This window comes from Caretta caretta, chromosome 22, assembly GCF_965140235.1.
Source record: "Caretta caretta isolate rCarCar2 chromosome 22, rCarCar1.hap1, whole genome shotgun sequence".
Classification (NCBI taxonomy): domain Eukaryota; kingdom Metazoa; phylum Chordata; order Testudines; family Cheloniidae; genus Caretta; species Caretta caretta.
In genome coordinates, this window is record NC_134227.1 from 3014750 (window position 1) to 3031579 (window position 16830).

General features: G+C 47.7%; 1 protein-coding gene across 1 annotated transcript in view; it reads right to left on the bottom strand.

Moving 5' to 3' along the window:
• Nucleotides 1-9276: 9276 nt before the first annotated feature.
• The window catches only part of LOC125629406 (uncharacterized), a 42915-nt gene continuing 35361 nt past the window's right edge, over nucleotides 9277-16830 (bottom strand). Inside the window, exons 3-4 of the mRNA XM_075122200.1 lie at nucleotides 16272-16377; nucleotides 9277-15900 (exon numbers count right to left, since the gene is read on the bottom strand). Coding sequence (XP_074978301.1) covers nucleotides 14792-15900; nucleotides 16272-16356 — 1194 coding nt within the window. The 5' untranslated portion in view covers nucleotides 16357-16377 and the 3' untranslated portion in view covers nucleotides 9277-14791. The remainder of the gene's footprint in view (nucleotides 15901-16271; nucleotides 16378-16830) is intronic.

Consider the following 16830-nt stretch of genomic DNA (forward strand, 5'->3'; position numbering starts at 1 on the left):
CCCGAGCCTCCAGCATGGGTGCTGGTTTTCTCACTCTCATGCAGCACACTCTTCAGGCCTTAGCTGAAACCACTGAGTCCAAGGGGGATGGTTTTGAGGTTCTCATCAGGTTCTGAGGAACAAGAGGTTACCACCATCCCTGGGTGGGCTCAAACCACCATCTTTTTGGTTAACAGCCAAATGCACTGACCCATTGCACCACAGAGATACAAGTCCACTGTTACCAAGGCTGCTCCCCAGCAGCCTGGGGCTAGAGCTTGCAAGGCACTAGTGTGGATGCTGGAGACTGGGTGCTGGATGCTGTAGGGGAAGAGCCAGCAGCGTGGTGCAGCAGAAGCATGCTGGGCCCAGAGGTCGGTGGATCGAAACCATCCTCCGCTATTCATGTGATCTTTTCTTTTTGCTTTGGGCCTTCAAGTGAGGCGTCAACCAGCAGAGCACCAAGAGCCTAAGCCAGTCGTTCCCAACGCAGTGCCTGAGGGTGCCTTTTTGTGCGTCTGCAGGACACCCCGCCACCGAAATGCCACCAAGAAGCATTGCTGTTTCTCAGTGGCATTTTGGCAGCAACACTTCTTCCTGCTGCAGCTTTTGGCAGCACTCGGCAGTGGCATTTTGGCAGCAGGGTGTCCAGTGCCCACCACAGTCTTCCGAGAATAGCAATATGCTATTTCCACAGAAAGGTTGGGGACCACTGGCCTAAGCCAAGAGGTGGCTGAGGTGTCAGACTGCCAGAAAGCTCCCCGGGACATCTGGCTGCCTGGGCTGAAGGAAGAGGCAGGCCCATGTGTGATGAGGGCCTCCTGTCCTGGCTTTAGGCAGCAGTGCTTCCTCGTCTCCTTTTCCCACCCACACCAGCAGGCGGCTGCTGCGGGAGAACACGAGGGAGGCTTTCGGGACACTAGGCATCTCTGTGTAGCTGTCAGGGGAAAGAGCCGAGGTTCCCGACTCGACCTGCCGTTGACTTGCGTGGCTCTGCGCTCCATCATCAGGGGCGGGCCAGGCTGCGGACGTGACTCAGGTTTGGGCAGCATGGCCGCACTTCCCTGATGACGCATGAGGCAAGCCAAGAGCTTTGCGCAGCTGTAACGTTGCTGCCTTTGTTGGGACACTTCTGAGAATATCAATTCAGGACAAATTGCTTAAAGCAGGGCAGTTACAGCCCAAGGCTGGGGTTTCTATGCACACCACGGCAAACCAAACCAGCCAAACAGAGAAGACTTTGGTTTTACCCCACTGGCTAACCACAAGTCACACAAGCAATTTCCTTAGACACTCCAGTTTCCCAGTATCACCACCAGTGCCACTCGTTATGGGGATGACTGGTTATGAAAACCAATACCCCAATAAAAGAAAAAAAAAGATTCTCCCAATCCCAAAGGACCAAGCCAGGTCAATGTACAAGTCAGATCTCACCCACAAATCATGCTGATGCCAATCCCTTAGAATCTAAAATCTAAAGGTTTATTCATAAAAGGAAAAAGATATAGAGGAGAGCTAAAATGTGTTAAATGGAATCAATTACATACAGTAATGACAAAGTTCTTGGTTCAGGCTTGTCGCAGTGATGGAATGAACTGCAAGTTCAAATCAAGTCTCTGGAGTACATCCACAGCTGGGATGGGTCATTCAGACCATTGTTTACATGTTAGTTTGAATGTTCCCAGGAAAGCTCAGCTGTGGTTTGGCATCTCCCAAAGTCTAATGTCAGTTAAGTGTTTCTTGATTGGGCACCTACTGAGAATAGTCCTTTCTCAAGAAGCTGAGCAAATGCATCAAGGAGGCTACTTGGAATAAAATAAATTTGAGATACAAGTACATAGCCCATATTCATAACTTCAAATTCAAAAATGGTACACACTTACAGGCAGCATAATTATAACCAGCAAATCATAACCTTGTCATCGACACCTCACACGACAACCTTTGTACAATATTTGCTGCAAATATGGTGGTGTCAACAATGATATATACTGTTCCAGTTCATATTAATAACATCACAGCAGCCTACAGAGACGTCGTATGGAGGCAGTCTTCAAGCCCGTGTGTCTCGTCTGTTTCTCCCTTGTCACTTGGGCAGAGGTGGGAAGGGAGTGAAACGTGCCCAACTGAATATTTTGCACTTGGATTAAGCCGAAGTCCCCAGCGTGACTGCTCAGAAACGGGGTTTTGTGGCACGGCCCCCACACTCTTTCAGCCAGCACATGAACCCACTGGGTCCAAGAGGGAGCCTTTGAGGTGGCAAAAGGTGGACTTCATGGCTCCCAGCAGACCTTGAGGAACCCGCCTTCAGTGGCATCCCTGGGGGAGCATAAACCACCCTCCTTTCGATTAACAGCCAAACTCACTGATCCATGATACCACAGAGACACCTACCAGGGGCTGGTTTGCCAGGGCCACTGCCCAGCACCCTGCACCGCTTCCTGCCAGTGCCAGAGTTCACAAGGCACTAGCCTGGACCCAGGGCTGCTAGGTGCTGCTTACAAAAAGCCAGCAGAGTGACACAGTGGAAGTGTGCTGTGCCCATAACATAGAGGTTAATGAATCAAAACCCTCTTCTGCTAGCACCGGGCCTCCTTCTTCTTACACTGGGCCTTCAAGCGAGGGGGCGGCTGGAAGAACCGCAAGAATCTAACCTGTGAGGCAGGAGGTGGCTGACGCCCGCAGCCTGCTGGGGAGCTCCAGGAAGTTATTAAGGGACAGAGACTCCTAAATGCCCTGAGTAACAAGGGTTTGGGGTTCACCGAGGCAAGTAAGGGGTTCACTATTTCAGCCTTATAACCCTGGGTGTCAGGTTGCTGTGCAGCTTTGATCTAGAGTTCAGATCCCAACAACCAACCAGCAGCCCACAGCCTCACCCTGGGTATGCCCCACATAGTTACTTCTTACAGGCTTACCTTACCTGCCTTCCAGCCCTGGATTCGCCCCCTAATCATCCTACTGCCACTCAGAGCCACAGTCGTGGAGGTGCTGAAGGAGGGAGGTGTGACTCTAGGGTGGGATTCTTTTCTAAAGATGGCTGGCAGAAATGTGGTGCTCAGCTCTGTCAGCGACCTGTCCAGTTGCCTCGCTGACAGGGGATGCAGACAGTTATGTAAAGCACATAAAGGGGGTATTTAGATTCCAAGTGAATGTGAGCAATGTGCAATTATGAGAGGAAATTTCCATCCCTCCACCAGTTGAACAGCAGGGCCCCAGTGGACTAATGGATAAGGCATTGGCTTCCGGATTCTGGGTTCAAGTCCCACCTGGGGTGAAAAACTACTTTCCTCCTGTATATTGAAAGGAAATCGTGGTCTTATTTTCACCAAGGAAGCTGGGAGATGTTTGAACACAAAGTACTGGATCTTGGGAACAATCCCCCAGCAATGTCATCTTCCACTTGAAAAATACTTTCTAAATCCATCAGAATCAAAAAGTTAATACTAGTGTTTGTTTGAGAATAGAGTGAAGGGGAGTGTTTACTCCGACATGTCAATGAGTGAAACAGACAGAAAGAGCAAGGCGGTTCTGAAAGAGAATGGATCTGTCTGGAGACAAAGCAGACCCTGAGAATGAGCAATGGTGTGAAAAGAACAGCTTCAAATGTGTTAGATGTTAGTTAGTTTGGTCTGGCAAATTTAAAGAAAATACCAGTGTCCTTAACATGATGCAAACATTGGCTGTTTTTGATCTTTTATTGAGGATTCATTGAGAAATATTTTCCTTAATTATGTTATGGAATAAAGGGTGGGCTATGAAGGCACCATTCTTCCTGCTTTCACCCTTCGAGACAACATGGCTACATGGCATTGTACACTTCCCAGTCAATTGTACACTTCCCAATGCACACTTCCCAGTCAACCGCTAGAGAAGACAACAGCAACATAGCCAGGGATGGCAGCAGGACAGTTTGGAGCTCCAGGAATACGGTGGTACCAGGTCTCATCAACGGGGAGATGGCCACCCCAGCATGCACAAGGATGAGCCATCAAGTGTGGTGTGTGCTGCAGTGAGCCACTACTCACGTTTGCAACTGTGTTGCCCTGAGGACACTCATATGTCTCCTCGTTCTGTCATCTGCTACCACTGAGAACAGTCTAGATCCATACTCTTTGGAACCCCTTTTCACGTAGTTGAAAGCAGCTATCAAATCCCCCCTCATTCTTCTCTTCTGCAGACTAAACAATCCCAGTTTTCTCAGTCTCTCCTCAAAAGTCATGTGTTCCAGACCCCTAATCATTTTTGTTGCCCCCTGCTGGATGCTTTCCAATTTTTCCACCTCCTTCTTGTAGTGTGGGGCCCAAAAATGGACACAGTACTCCAGATGAGGCCTCACCAATGACAAATAGAGGGGAACGATCACGTCCCTTGATCTGTTGGCAATGCCCCTACTTATACATCCCAAAATGCCATTGGCCTTCTTGGCAACAAGGGCACACTGTTGACTCATATCCAGCTTCTCATCCACTGCAACCCCTAGATCCTTTTCTGCAGAACTGCTGCCTAGCCACTCGGTCCCCAGTCTGTAGCGGTGCATTGGGTTCTTCCGTCCTAGGTGCAGGACTCTGCACTTGTCCTTGTTGATCCACACCAGAATTCTCTTGGCCCAATCCTCCAATTTGTCTAGGTCCCTCTGTATCCTATCCCTACCCTCCAGCGTATCTATCTCTCCTCCCAGTTTAGTGTCATCTGCAAACTTGCTGAGGGTGCAATCCATGCCATCCTCCAGATCATTAATGAAGATGTTGAACAAAACTGGCCCGAGGACCGACCCTTGGGGCACTCCACTTGATGCCGGCTGCCAACTAGACATGGAGCCATTGATCACTACCCATTGAGTCCAACAATCTAGCCAGCTTTCTATCCACCTTATAGTCCATTCATCCAGCCCATACTTCTTTAACTTGCTGGCAAGAATAGTGTGGGAGGCCGTGTCAAAAGCTTTGCTAAAGTCAAGGAACAACACGTCCACTGCTTTCCCACTTAGAGGAGAGGAAAGTGATCAGGAACAGTCAGCATGGATTCACCAAGGGCATCATAGAACCATAGAATCATATTCTATGATTCTATGATTCCGCTCATCCACAGAGCCAGTTATCTCATCATAGAAGGCAATTAGATTAGTCAGGCATGACTTGCCCTTGATGAATCCATGCTGACTGTTCCTGATCACTTTCCTCTCCTCTAAGTGCTTCAGAATTGATTCCTTGGCTGGGATGATTTAGTTGGGGATTGGTTCTGCTTTGAGCAGGGGGTTGGACTAGATGACCTCCTGAGGTCCCTTCCAACCCTGCAGGTCCTCAAGAAATCAATTTAAGTGGTAAAACACTGGAATGCATTATCTAGGGAGGTGGTGGAATCTCCTTCCTTAGAAGTTTTTAAGGTCAGGCTTGACAAAGCCCTGGCTGGGATGGTTTAGTTGGGGATTGGTCCTGCTTTGAGCAGGGGATTGGACTAGATGACCTCCTGAGGTCCCTTCCAACCCTTATAGTTTATGATTCCCAGATCCATGAGGGGGATGCCGTCCTCTGCCAGAAGTCAGGTGACATGCTTCTTAGCCCCCCCCCCACCCCCCTCTTTTTCTCCAGGGCGTAGAAGAAGCAGGAGCCGTGGTCCATCTCCCAAAGGAGGTGGATGCAGGATTGAACAAAGGCACCCCGGACCCAATGGTTCTCAAGGGCCCGGAGCTCCTCCCACTTCTTCCAGCATGCTCCACCAAAGGATGGATCCACAGGGCTGGTGGCCAGATGCCTCTTCTACTCTAAGACCTCCCATTCCAACTGTTCTATCACCGTATCCCTCCACCGGCTGGTGTGCCAGGTGTAGTCATGACAGAAGAGCAGGCGTTCACCTTCCCCACATCCCACCACCACTGCGCCAAGGGAAAGGCACACCTCTGCCCTCACCAGGCCAGCCAGAACTCCTGGAGGGAATCCACAAAGCCCACATCCTCCAACAAGCTGTTATTAAAGTGCCAATAGGCTGGCCCCTGCCTCTCTGCGCTAAGAGAGACCGTCACAGTTGCCAGATGGAGATCTGAGAATGGGGTTGGCTGGATGCTGGAGGAGTGGGCCTGTGAAAGGTGACAGCATGATAAATAAATGTGGTCCCACCAGGAGTGGCATGACTGATGGGCCTCCACCCGGACAAAGGTGAACGTCAACCCGTCATCCAGGTGGTGGTCACGCCAGACATCCACCAGGGAGTGATGGTCCACAATTTCCCAGAAGATGTCCACAACAGCCGGGAACTGCTCGGTCCCCAAGCAGTCCTGTTCCTCGAGGACGGTGTTAAGTCCCTGTCCAGGACCAGGCACTCGTGAGGATCCAAGGAGCTGAGGAGGGCAGACGCCAGTTAAAAAAGGTGTACCTGCACTGGGCCCGATGTTGGGGCATAAACATTGATGAGATTGACCACCAGGCCTTTCATGCAGACCCAGAGGTGCAGCAGGTGGTCCAGCACAGCCTCAGTAACCCCCAGTATCTCGGGCCATAGGTCAGGGGAAAACAGGGTAACCACTCTAGCTGTATGAGCTGTGAGATGGCTAAAATGAACCCTGTCCCCCCACTCCAGCCACCAACTTGCTTCAGCTGTTGGATCCATATGGGTCTCCTGTAGGAAAACCACAGAGTACCCCCCCCCCCAAAAAGGAGAGCATCTGGCACCTGCAGAGACCCACCCTACAGCCCCAGGTGTTTAATGTAGTGAAGGTAATGGGCATCATAGGGAGGGCTGCGGGGGAATCCTTGCTGGCAGGGACACTGTTGGGCCATGCAGTAATAAGTGACCAGAGCCTGCAGAAGAGAAGAATGAGGGGGGATTTGATAGCTGCTTTCAACTACCTGAAAGGGGGTTCCAAAGAGGATGGCTCTAGACTGTTCTCAATGGTAGCAGATGACAGAACGAGGAGTAATGGTCTCAAGTTGCAGTGGGGGAGGTTTAGATTGGATATTAGGAAAAACTTTTTCACTAAGAGGGTGGTGAAACACTGGAATGCGTTACCTAGGGAGGTGGTAGAATCTCCTTCCTTAGAGGTTTTTAAGGTCAGGCTTGACAAAGCCCTGGCTGGGATGATTTAACTGGGAATCGAGCAGGGGGTTGGACTAGATGACCTTCTGGGGTCCCTTCCAACCCTTATATTCTATGATTCTATGATTCTATGACCAATCCCTTATGTAAGCTGGGAGTCACAGAAGCAGTGGGCCCTCTGGTAGGCCGAAGCAGCCAGCCCCTCTGTCCCTTCACTCTCCCCCAAAATGGTCCTCATGGCCTGGAGGATTTGATAAAATTCCCCTCAGAGCTGGAGAGCAAGCTGCACCTTGTTCCAGGACTGACAGGCATCCTGAGAAACTCTTGCAGCTCCTCTCGCAACCTATCAGGGGGTGGGGTCACAGGCCCCTGGCTGTCCTCTGGTGGGGCCCCTGTCAAAGCCCCATGGCCTACCACAATGGGCAGGCAGGGGGAAGACCTCCAGCATGGTGCCCAATGGGCCGGCCCCACACAGCCCTCCTCAGACCCTGGCTCAGTGGGCAGGAGGGAAAATAGTAGCCCTTAGGAGATCAGGACCAGGGAACATGAAGGCCATGCCCTGGGGGTCATCCACTGGTCAACCCCAGGGGCAGCAGCAGCTCGGGAGGTGGAGGGGGACAGGATCAGCATCAGGGGTTGGGGCAGGGATCAGGAACGGGGTCAGGGAGAGGGGTGGAAATGGGACCATGAGCCCCAGCAGCCGGGCAACCCAGGGAGGCATCTCTTGGCTGGGCTCAGGTGTTGGGGAATGGGAATGGGGCCCTCGGTGATGCCAGGCTCTTTCTCCATGGTGGGTGCTGCAGCCATGGCATCGATGGATGGAGAATTGGCAGCGGGGTCCCCACCCAGAAAGGAGGTTGGTTGCCCTGCAACAGCAAGAGGTGCCCCTGGTGACTCAGGGCCTGGCCACATGGCATGGGCTGTTGCCTTGATGGGCTTGGTGGCCTTCAGTGAGGTGTGCGCGACTGGGCAGGTGGAAGGGTCCAGGGGCTCCCCAGAAGTGAGAGTGGGAGCAGTGGTCATGGGGAGGGGAGGGTGGTGTAAAGTTACCAAGAGTGAGGCCTGCTGGCAGAGAATCATTCTTCCCCTGTGTGACCAGGGTCAGACCCTGGGCCTCAATCTCCTTGAATATGGAGGAGACGTCTCCCACCTCCCCAGGGACCTCCCCACCGGCACTTGAAGCGATACTTGCCTTGGAGCTTGCAGGGGGCTTAGGTAGCAAGAGGGTGGGAGGGGGACCACCAGAGGTCCCCTCAAGGAGGGACCCCAAAGGAGGAGCAGCGCTGCCCCCTATTCCTGCCACATCTTCCCCAGCCAGCTCCGGTGGAAGGAGGGCAAGGCAGAAGGTTTGGCATCTATGGCCCCCTTCCTGTTCTTACAGGAGCAGCAGAGGGGAGGAACTGAGCCTGAACCTTCCATTTGCCCTGCTTCCCCTGTACAAGGGCCCCAGCCCTCCATGTGTCATCTGTGGGCTGGCTAGCAGTGGCCAGGCCGGGGACAAGGGCGATGGCACAGGGACTCGGGGAGCTAGCAGTGGGATGGCACGAGGGAGGGAAAACTCTTCCTGGGGCAGGCCCTCTCTCATGCCCAGCTGCACCCTCACCGCACCCTCCTTCATAGGCCCTGCCAGACTGCACGCAGCAGAGGCAGGGCTCTCCCACTCATCTGGCAAGATTTTCCACTCCTCAGCTGGACAAAGACACCCCTCCTGAGGCCCCTCTTTTATGCACTGATATTAACAAGTTACGGATTGCCCTTCTCATGTGGTCAGTTACCACCCTTTACCTTGTACATGTTGGTTCAATCAAAACATCTCTATCCATCACGCTATCATCCTGACCTTTTCTTTAAGAGGGGCCAAATGTGTCTCTGTATCATCTTCGGGGTGTGTGTTTACACCATAACTTTGCATCAGCGTATTCTGATACTACACCTCTGGAATGTTTATGTGAATACTTAGGCTCGGAGTCCTTGTGTTTTTGCAATACCAGCCCTGTTTCTGCTGTAGGCCAAAAGCCTAATGGGAAGAAATTGTCTCATGTAAAATTGTACTCCATTTTGCTAATTTTGCTAAAATAAATTGTCGCCTTGAATTAGTAAGAAGAAATTGTTTTGAGTTTATTTTTTGCTGATTGGGTTAACAGTCAGAACATTGCTGACTGTTCTTAGATGGATAGAAGTTTTATGGCTGTAATTGCCTTATCTATTGTTTGGTGTGAGTAAAAAATGTATGGTAATTAACTAAGAAAGAACAACTGGGTCGGATGATCAAGAAGGGAGTGGAGGAGTCAAGAGACACCATCTTTATTATCAATCACCCGGATGGCAAATTGACAACCCTAAAGGCATACACCCCAAGGACAAGAGAAGGAGTTGAGCCATAAGGACAAGATAAGAAACAATTGTGGATCCTCCTGGTAACAACTCAAAATAATGCTAATTAAGAGCAACCTTGAATACCTCATGATTGACAGCTCTGGTATGACACAGCAAGGTCCAGAGACTTGTATGGGAACTTATCACCATAAAAGAAAGGTGTATTGCTGTGGGACTTTGGGTTCATTCTGCATCAACATCAGAGCTTTGAATGTGTTTGACAGAAGTCCAGCTCCCCTCCCTCGTGTGCAGTTTCAGCTGGCCACTGGAACTGACCAAGCAACACTATGGACTGGTAACTATAAGATCCAGTTGCAGAACCTTTTGGTGTGTGTGCATGTATGAAAGCATATGCTGATTTTAATGCTTAAACTGTACTCTCAATAAATGTAGCATATTGCCTTACCCTCTTTTTAAAAAATTGTGTATGCTTCTTATAAGCATAACACTGCTAGGTCCTGTGAACTTCCACATAAGCATGTTTTGTAACAGGGCCTGACTGCTGCTCATACCTTGACTCTTGCTAACTTTGCTTTCTCTCAGCAGGGCCTGAATTTAGTAGCAGCCTTAGGCCTTACACCAGGCCCCTTTTACCACACCTCATGTCTTAGGCTCTCTTTCTACTACACTTTATAGTGAGCCCTAACACACACACCCCAGTCCCAGATTTTCCCCAGAAATGTATGTCTTGTACTGCCCAGTACTCTCCTGGACACTACAAAATATTTGAAGTCCAATAAACCTTTAAAAGAATAATATACCATCTTATTATTTCAAATAGCTATTCAGAAACTTCAGTTTAAACACACTGTATTTAACACAGAAAACAAGTTTAACAACTACAAAGAGATTTTATGAGAGTACAGGTAATGTGGCTTAAAAGTCATAAATGGTTACAAAAAATAAAGATAAAATGCTTCCTAACACATACTTAAGAAATTCTTAGTTTCAAAGCAAATTTTTCTCAGCATGTGCTTCAGTAGTCTTACTCCTGAAGCACGTGCTGAGTAGAACACCTCAATCAAAGCTTAAGGGCTGTGTCATTTTGTCTTCACAGGTGCAGAGAATCCAATGAGCAGGGAGAGAAAAGGGGTGTTGGGGGGGGTGGGGTCTGCCCCTTTGTTTTATAGTCCTGTTCCCACTTTGAGAAGCATTCCCAGCTGGGAGCAAGACTACAGGTAATCTGTGTGAACAGGAACTCCATGTTTCTTTGCTAAAATGTAGAATTTTTTTGCCCAGCCCCTTTCCTGGCAAAGAATGGTCAATTCGCAGGCAATGGTCCATCACCCTTGTTTACACTTGGGTGAGGCATCAGCTGCCCTTTGCCTCTGAGGAATTGGTTTTGGCTACTCCCCAGCTTTATATGGATAACATACTATTAGTCATGATTGCAGCTTGTGTTTACTACTTCGCATATAACACTGCAGTTGTCAGATGTCTGCATGTGTGTGTTCTCTCTGTGTTGCACTGGCTCTGGCCAGATAGCCCATACATCAGGTTCTGATCAAACTGCCCCATCACCACAGACCTGTTTAGTAGCAAAGGCACCCAGCCAACTTTATTAATGAAGCACAGTCCTAGTATCCTGTAGACTCTACAGGACCACTACCACAAGTATGCTTGTCACAATGGACCAGCTCTGTCAGTGGTGGGACTTTCCACTTCCCCTAGGCTAGCCAAAGACACTTCCTCCAAGACTCTATTTTGTACACTGATACAAACAAATTTCATATTGCCCCTCTGATATGGTCAGTAACCACCCTTTACCTTGTACATGTTGGTACGATCAAAACATCTCTATCCATCACACTGTCATCCTGACCCCATCTTTAAGAGAAGTCAGGGGGTTCTGATACCATCCTTCTGGAATGTGTTTCTGTGAATGTCCTGAGCCTAACACTTCTCAGGAATGTGAATGTTTTTGCAATATGAGCCCTGTTGACAGATTCTGTGAGCCTCCATGCAGGCAGAGCTTGACTTCTGCTCACAGCCTGTCTTTTGCAAGGTTTCACCACTGTGACACTGCACCCCATATTCATCATACTGGTATCATTATGATATGATCATTATATGATGTACTATAATGCATCTTGTACAAATATGTCATGTAAGGTGTCCATTGAAAAGTTATGATTTGCTAAATATGATTATCCTATTTGTATGCCTGTATCATTTTTGTATCTGGAGGTATGAATATTGACTAGGTATCTGTATTTCAAATGTGCTTACTCTGGGTAACATCCAGAACTAGCCTTTCAGGTACAACAATGTAGAAGCTAGACAAGTGGTGATGGCTCATCAACAAAGACAATGGAGCATGGAAGAGCTCAGCCTTCTTGAGAACGCACCAGACAATCTGAGTAATGGCTGCTATGACTCAGCAAGGCAGGCAAGGGCATGTGACCAGACCACATGACACTGAGCTCCAGTTTGGTACCTAGATCTTTCCACAAACTGGGCTGTGAACTTAGTTTGAAACAAAGGGTTCCCATCACATGGAAAAACTACATAAAATGAGGAGTGACATCATCTCTGGGCCTCACTCCCCACCCAAGAGAACTCCTGGAAATATCTGAGGAACAAAGACTGAACTGGGGGAAGTGCTGGTCCCAGGCTAAAGAGATTTCGAACCTGTGTATGGAAACTTGGTGGACTGCTTGTATTATCAGTCAGGGTGAGAAATTGCTAATTCAAATTCTATTTACCTAGTATAGTAGGCTTAGTTTGCAGTTTCTTGTTTATTTGTTAGATCATAGCAGATTACCTGTTTGCTATCACTTAGTCACTTTATTAACTACAGAAAAATTGTGAGTATAAAACAGATCAAAGCAGATTACTAAGCAAATAAAACAAAACACACAAACTAAGCTTGATTCACTAAAGATACAGAATACCGAATGTAGTTTCTTACCCTAAATGTTGAATTAGGCAGAATGAAGAGTTTCTGTTGCTCAAAGTCCCAGTTATTTCTTCTTGCAGACCAGAACCCTGCCTCGGTCTGGACTCTCCCCTGCCTTTCCCTTCAGGTTAGTTCCTCTGTTCCTCCAGGTACTTTCAGCAGTCCTTCTTCTTGGGAAGACAATGGAGGAAAGTCTCGATTGCCCTCCTCCCCACCCTTCCCTAAGATTTACATAAGCTAGGAATCTTTTGCTTCCCAAACTTGACACTCCTTCTCCTTGTAGTGGAAAGTTACAAGAAGTCCAAGATAATGTTTAGTATCAGGAGACAAGACCACCTGATGTAGCTGTGACACTGCTAGATCCCAGGAAGGAGAGAGATTAGTATCTTTCCAGTCTTGTTGTGTCTTTCTGATGGCCCATCAAATCTGATGGCCTATCATCTGGTGGGTATCTTCCCAATACACTCTGAGTTGTAATTGTTACATAGCTGATATTCCAACTTTAGCTAAAGAAATGATACATGCAAATACATTGGATAATCACATTCAGTAAATCATAACCTGTCCAATGATATCTTACATGAGCCATCTTGCAGAAAGGATTTCTATTATGTCATATCCATACCATAAGCATATTTTCATAAAGGATATGGAGTGTAATCTCTCAATGCCTTGCACTAAAATTACTGCAAATGTGTGTAGGGTGTGAACACTGGGATATCGTCTGTCACGAGTCTGGGTCACAATTGCCTTGGGAAACAAACACATGCACCTTTTGCTTAGTTCCTAGTCACTTACTGTGGAATTCTCTCCCTGGATCATGTGATACAATATTGACCTAAACAACTGAACAACACTCTGATTGATTGTATCCAGTTTATTTCAGTTAGTTGTGCAATTTGGGGTGGGCTGCTGTTGACCATTTCAGATGCGAGACGTAAAAACAGTAAGTTTGGAGTATTCTCTCCTGTTTGATTAAACTGCACTTGAAGTTTCTCCATCTCATCATGGAGGGGGCAGGGAAAAGCAAAAATAAAATAAGAAAAGACTAACTAGAACGGGGTCCCCAACGCCCGCAGGACACTATGCTGCTGAAATGCCACCGCCGGGCACAGCCACCTGAGAATGGCCTGCCGAAATGCCATCGAGAAGCGTTGCCATTTCTCGGCGGTGAGGCTTCTTTCCACTGCCACTTCTCAGCAGCATTTCGGAGGTGGGGTGTTTGCTATTCCCAACAGACTGTGGCGGGCGCCAATGTGCTATTCCCACAGAAAGGTTGGGGACCGCTGAACTAGAAATTCCAGAGCAAGTTAAAGGTGATGACTCAGAATCAAAACAAGATATTCTCCCATTATGTTCTCTTCTGACTCATTGAAACCTGCTTCACTCATTACTATTGAGTGGTATCATTTACAAAACTTCCAGCATCATCATAACTGGAAAAAATCCCAGCCTCTCCATCTCCAAACAATCCCATCTCAATAGGAAAAATCCTAGAAAAGGCTTTCCAATTGTTGGAAACTGAGATTTGAACTCCAAATTATTATACTACAGTTGAGATTAATTAAATTCCCCTTCCAGGTATTTGACACTTTCATCTCAGGCCCTGAATTACTATGGTTTAGGATCAAATCCAAGTGTTATTCCCACGCAGAGGGCTGATAACACTGAATCATAAGACAACAGTGAGAGGTGGAGGTGTAGAAAGTGGAAAACTAATTCTACATAAATTCTGGATCAAAGAGAGAAACACTGCTGGAGTAATCCCTGCGACTCACCACTTCTTTTTCAGGTGTCACAGAGGTTGAAAAAACTTGTATTTTCCTATCCCTAATCCTGCTCCTTCTCTTTGTTATCTTTATATGTATTTAAAATGGTATAAAAACATTCAGCAGAACCCAGTGCAATGTGAAAACAACTGGGAATGAGACAATCTGTCCATAGCGAGGGAATGTGGTAACCAACAATTGCTTTGCAGTGGGAGGAAAAGTATAAATGTGATGCTCCGAATTTGTTTACACTAGGAAAAATGATGGATGTTATCTCAGGTCTTCACAAAATTTGATAGTCCATTTATAGTGGCCACGGTAATTTTTTTTTTTAATTGAAAAAAACCTTGTCTTTACATCAAGATTGCTAATTGAAGCTAGGTAAATCCTAGTGGAATCAAGGCTCCAGTACATTAAACTTCTGGAGTTGATGGACATTCTTGTTTGAGAGACACACTTCCATGACATAGAACAAAGCAGTTGATCATAAAGACTCTGGGATTCTCCCTAAGGGAAGATGTGCTACAGAAGGGAAAAGCAGACAACTCATCTAGGGGAACTGAAATATCACAGGGACACAAATGATGCCTTTAATTTCATTATGTGGGAATTAGCAAAAGGAAAACATTCTTTTCTAGACAGGGTTTATATGGTCTCCTACTCCCTTGCAGCATCTCTAATGATAAAGAAAGGCTGAGTTCGGATATAAGAACTTGCCATATTCATAAAATTCATAGGGTCACTCTCTTGTGTGGATCCTCTGATGTCTAATAAGTTTTGAGCTCTGAGCAAAGGTTTTCCCGCACTCACAACATGCATAGGGTTTCTCCCCTGTGTGGATTCTTTGATGTTGAATAAGGGCTGAGCTCTGAGAAAAGGTTTTCCTGCACTCACAGCATTCATAGGGTTTCTCCCCTGTGTGGATTCTCTGATGTTGAATAAGAGCTGAGCTCCAAGAGAAAGTTTTCCCACATTCACAGCATCGATAGGGTTTCTCTCTGGTGTGGATTCTCTGGTGACTAATAAGGGTTGAGCTATCAGTGAATGTTTTCCCACACTCACAGCATTCATAGGGTTTTTCCCCTGTGTGGATTCTCTGATGGCTAATAAGGTTTGAACTACCAGTGAAGGTTTTCCCGCATTCACAGCATTCATAGGGTTTCTCCCCTGTGTGGATCCGCTGATGTCTAATAAGCTGTGAGCTCTGAGCGAAGGTTTGCCCGCATTCACAGCATTCATAGGGTTTCTCCCCTGTGTGGATTCTCTGATGCTGAATAAGGTGTAAGCTCCGAGAGAAGCATTTCCCACAGTCACAGCATTCATAGGGTTTCTCCCCTGTGTGGATTCTCTGGTGACTAATAAGGGTTGAGTGATCAGTGAAGGATTTTTGACACTCACAGCATTCATAGGGTTTCTCTCCTGTGTGGATTCTCTGATGCGTAGTAAGGTTTGATCTCTGAGCGAAGGTTTTCCCACACTCACAGCATTCATAGGGTTTATCCCCTGTGTGGCTTCTCTGATGGATAATAAGGTGTGCTCGCTTACTGAACTTTTTCCCACACTCAATGCATGTTTTATTTCTTTCTCCCATGAGGATAATCTGCTGGGCCATGGTTTTCTTGTTGTCTTTCTGAGTTCCCTGATAATTAACAGATTGACCAGCTTTCTGTGTTGGCTGGTTTCTCTGCTGCTTCTCTGGCCTGTACTGATTCTCACAGGCTTTTTCCTGCTCACTACTCCTGGACACACTCCCTTTGCATCTTTGCAGTAACACCCCATGTGGTTCCACTTCCTCATCACCTTCCTGCTGAGGATCCTGCGCCATGGTCTCATTCACCATCCCATCACCTGGTGGTACAGAGAAAGAAAAACCCTCAGAAACCAGAATGGAAAAGGGGAGAACAAACCAAAAGAAGAGCTGGAGATGGGAAAAAATCAGGGACTGAATTTCCCCAAACTCTTCCCTAAATGGGAGAGAGTAGGGGATCAATTCTGCATCCAGCTCCCATCCAAACACTCAGGGAGAAGGAAGTTCAGGGAGGGAGCTACTGCCATGAGTTAGTCAGGGTGGGTAGGGAGCCATGAGCAATATTTGCCCTGAGCATAGGACACCTGCTGGGGACATTCCTGAATTCAGACAGCTCACAGGTCTTTGTTGGGAATCCCAGCTGTTTCCTTCAGGAACTGACAGTATTTGAATTGGCTTAATGATCACTCACCTGTACAGCAGTCTCTCAGAATCTCACTTTCCTCTGAGATCTGGGGAAAACGGCTCTTCCCTTTGCTCCTTCTGGGAGGTGACATCAGGTTTGGAAACTGGAAACCCTGATCAAGTGAGACAAGTGAGATAAGGTAAATTCATGGGACATTTTGTCACACACACAAAAACTTCTGTTATTTTAACCCCAGCCCATTTTCAAGCAGTAAAATCATGGGGCCAGCTCCCAGTGTTCTCAAAGGTGCAGACACTCTTCTTATGAGGGGTTCAACTGTGCCCATGCCTACTGGGAACACACAGCCAGACAGTCACGATCAAAGAGCACCTAACTCCATGTCACAGAAAGGGAAGACTCCAGGCAGAGGGTAAATCCCCCTGGAACTGCTTTTTTCTGACAGAGAGAAGCCCAGAGACAGTGCAGGAGGAGGAAAGGCACAAGGCCTGACAGCTGAGGGGAGACAGAGAGACAAAGAAGGGCACAGAGAGGGAGCTAGCCCTGCCAATCACTAGGACCTCCACGCACCATTCTCCAATTAATTTTGCCCTTCGCTGCCTCCTGG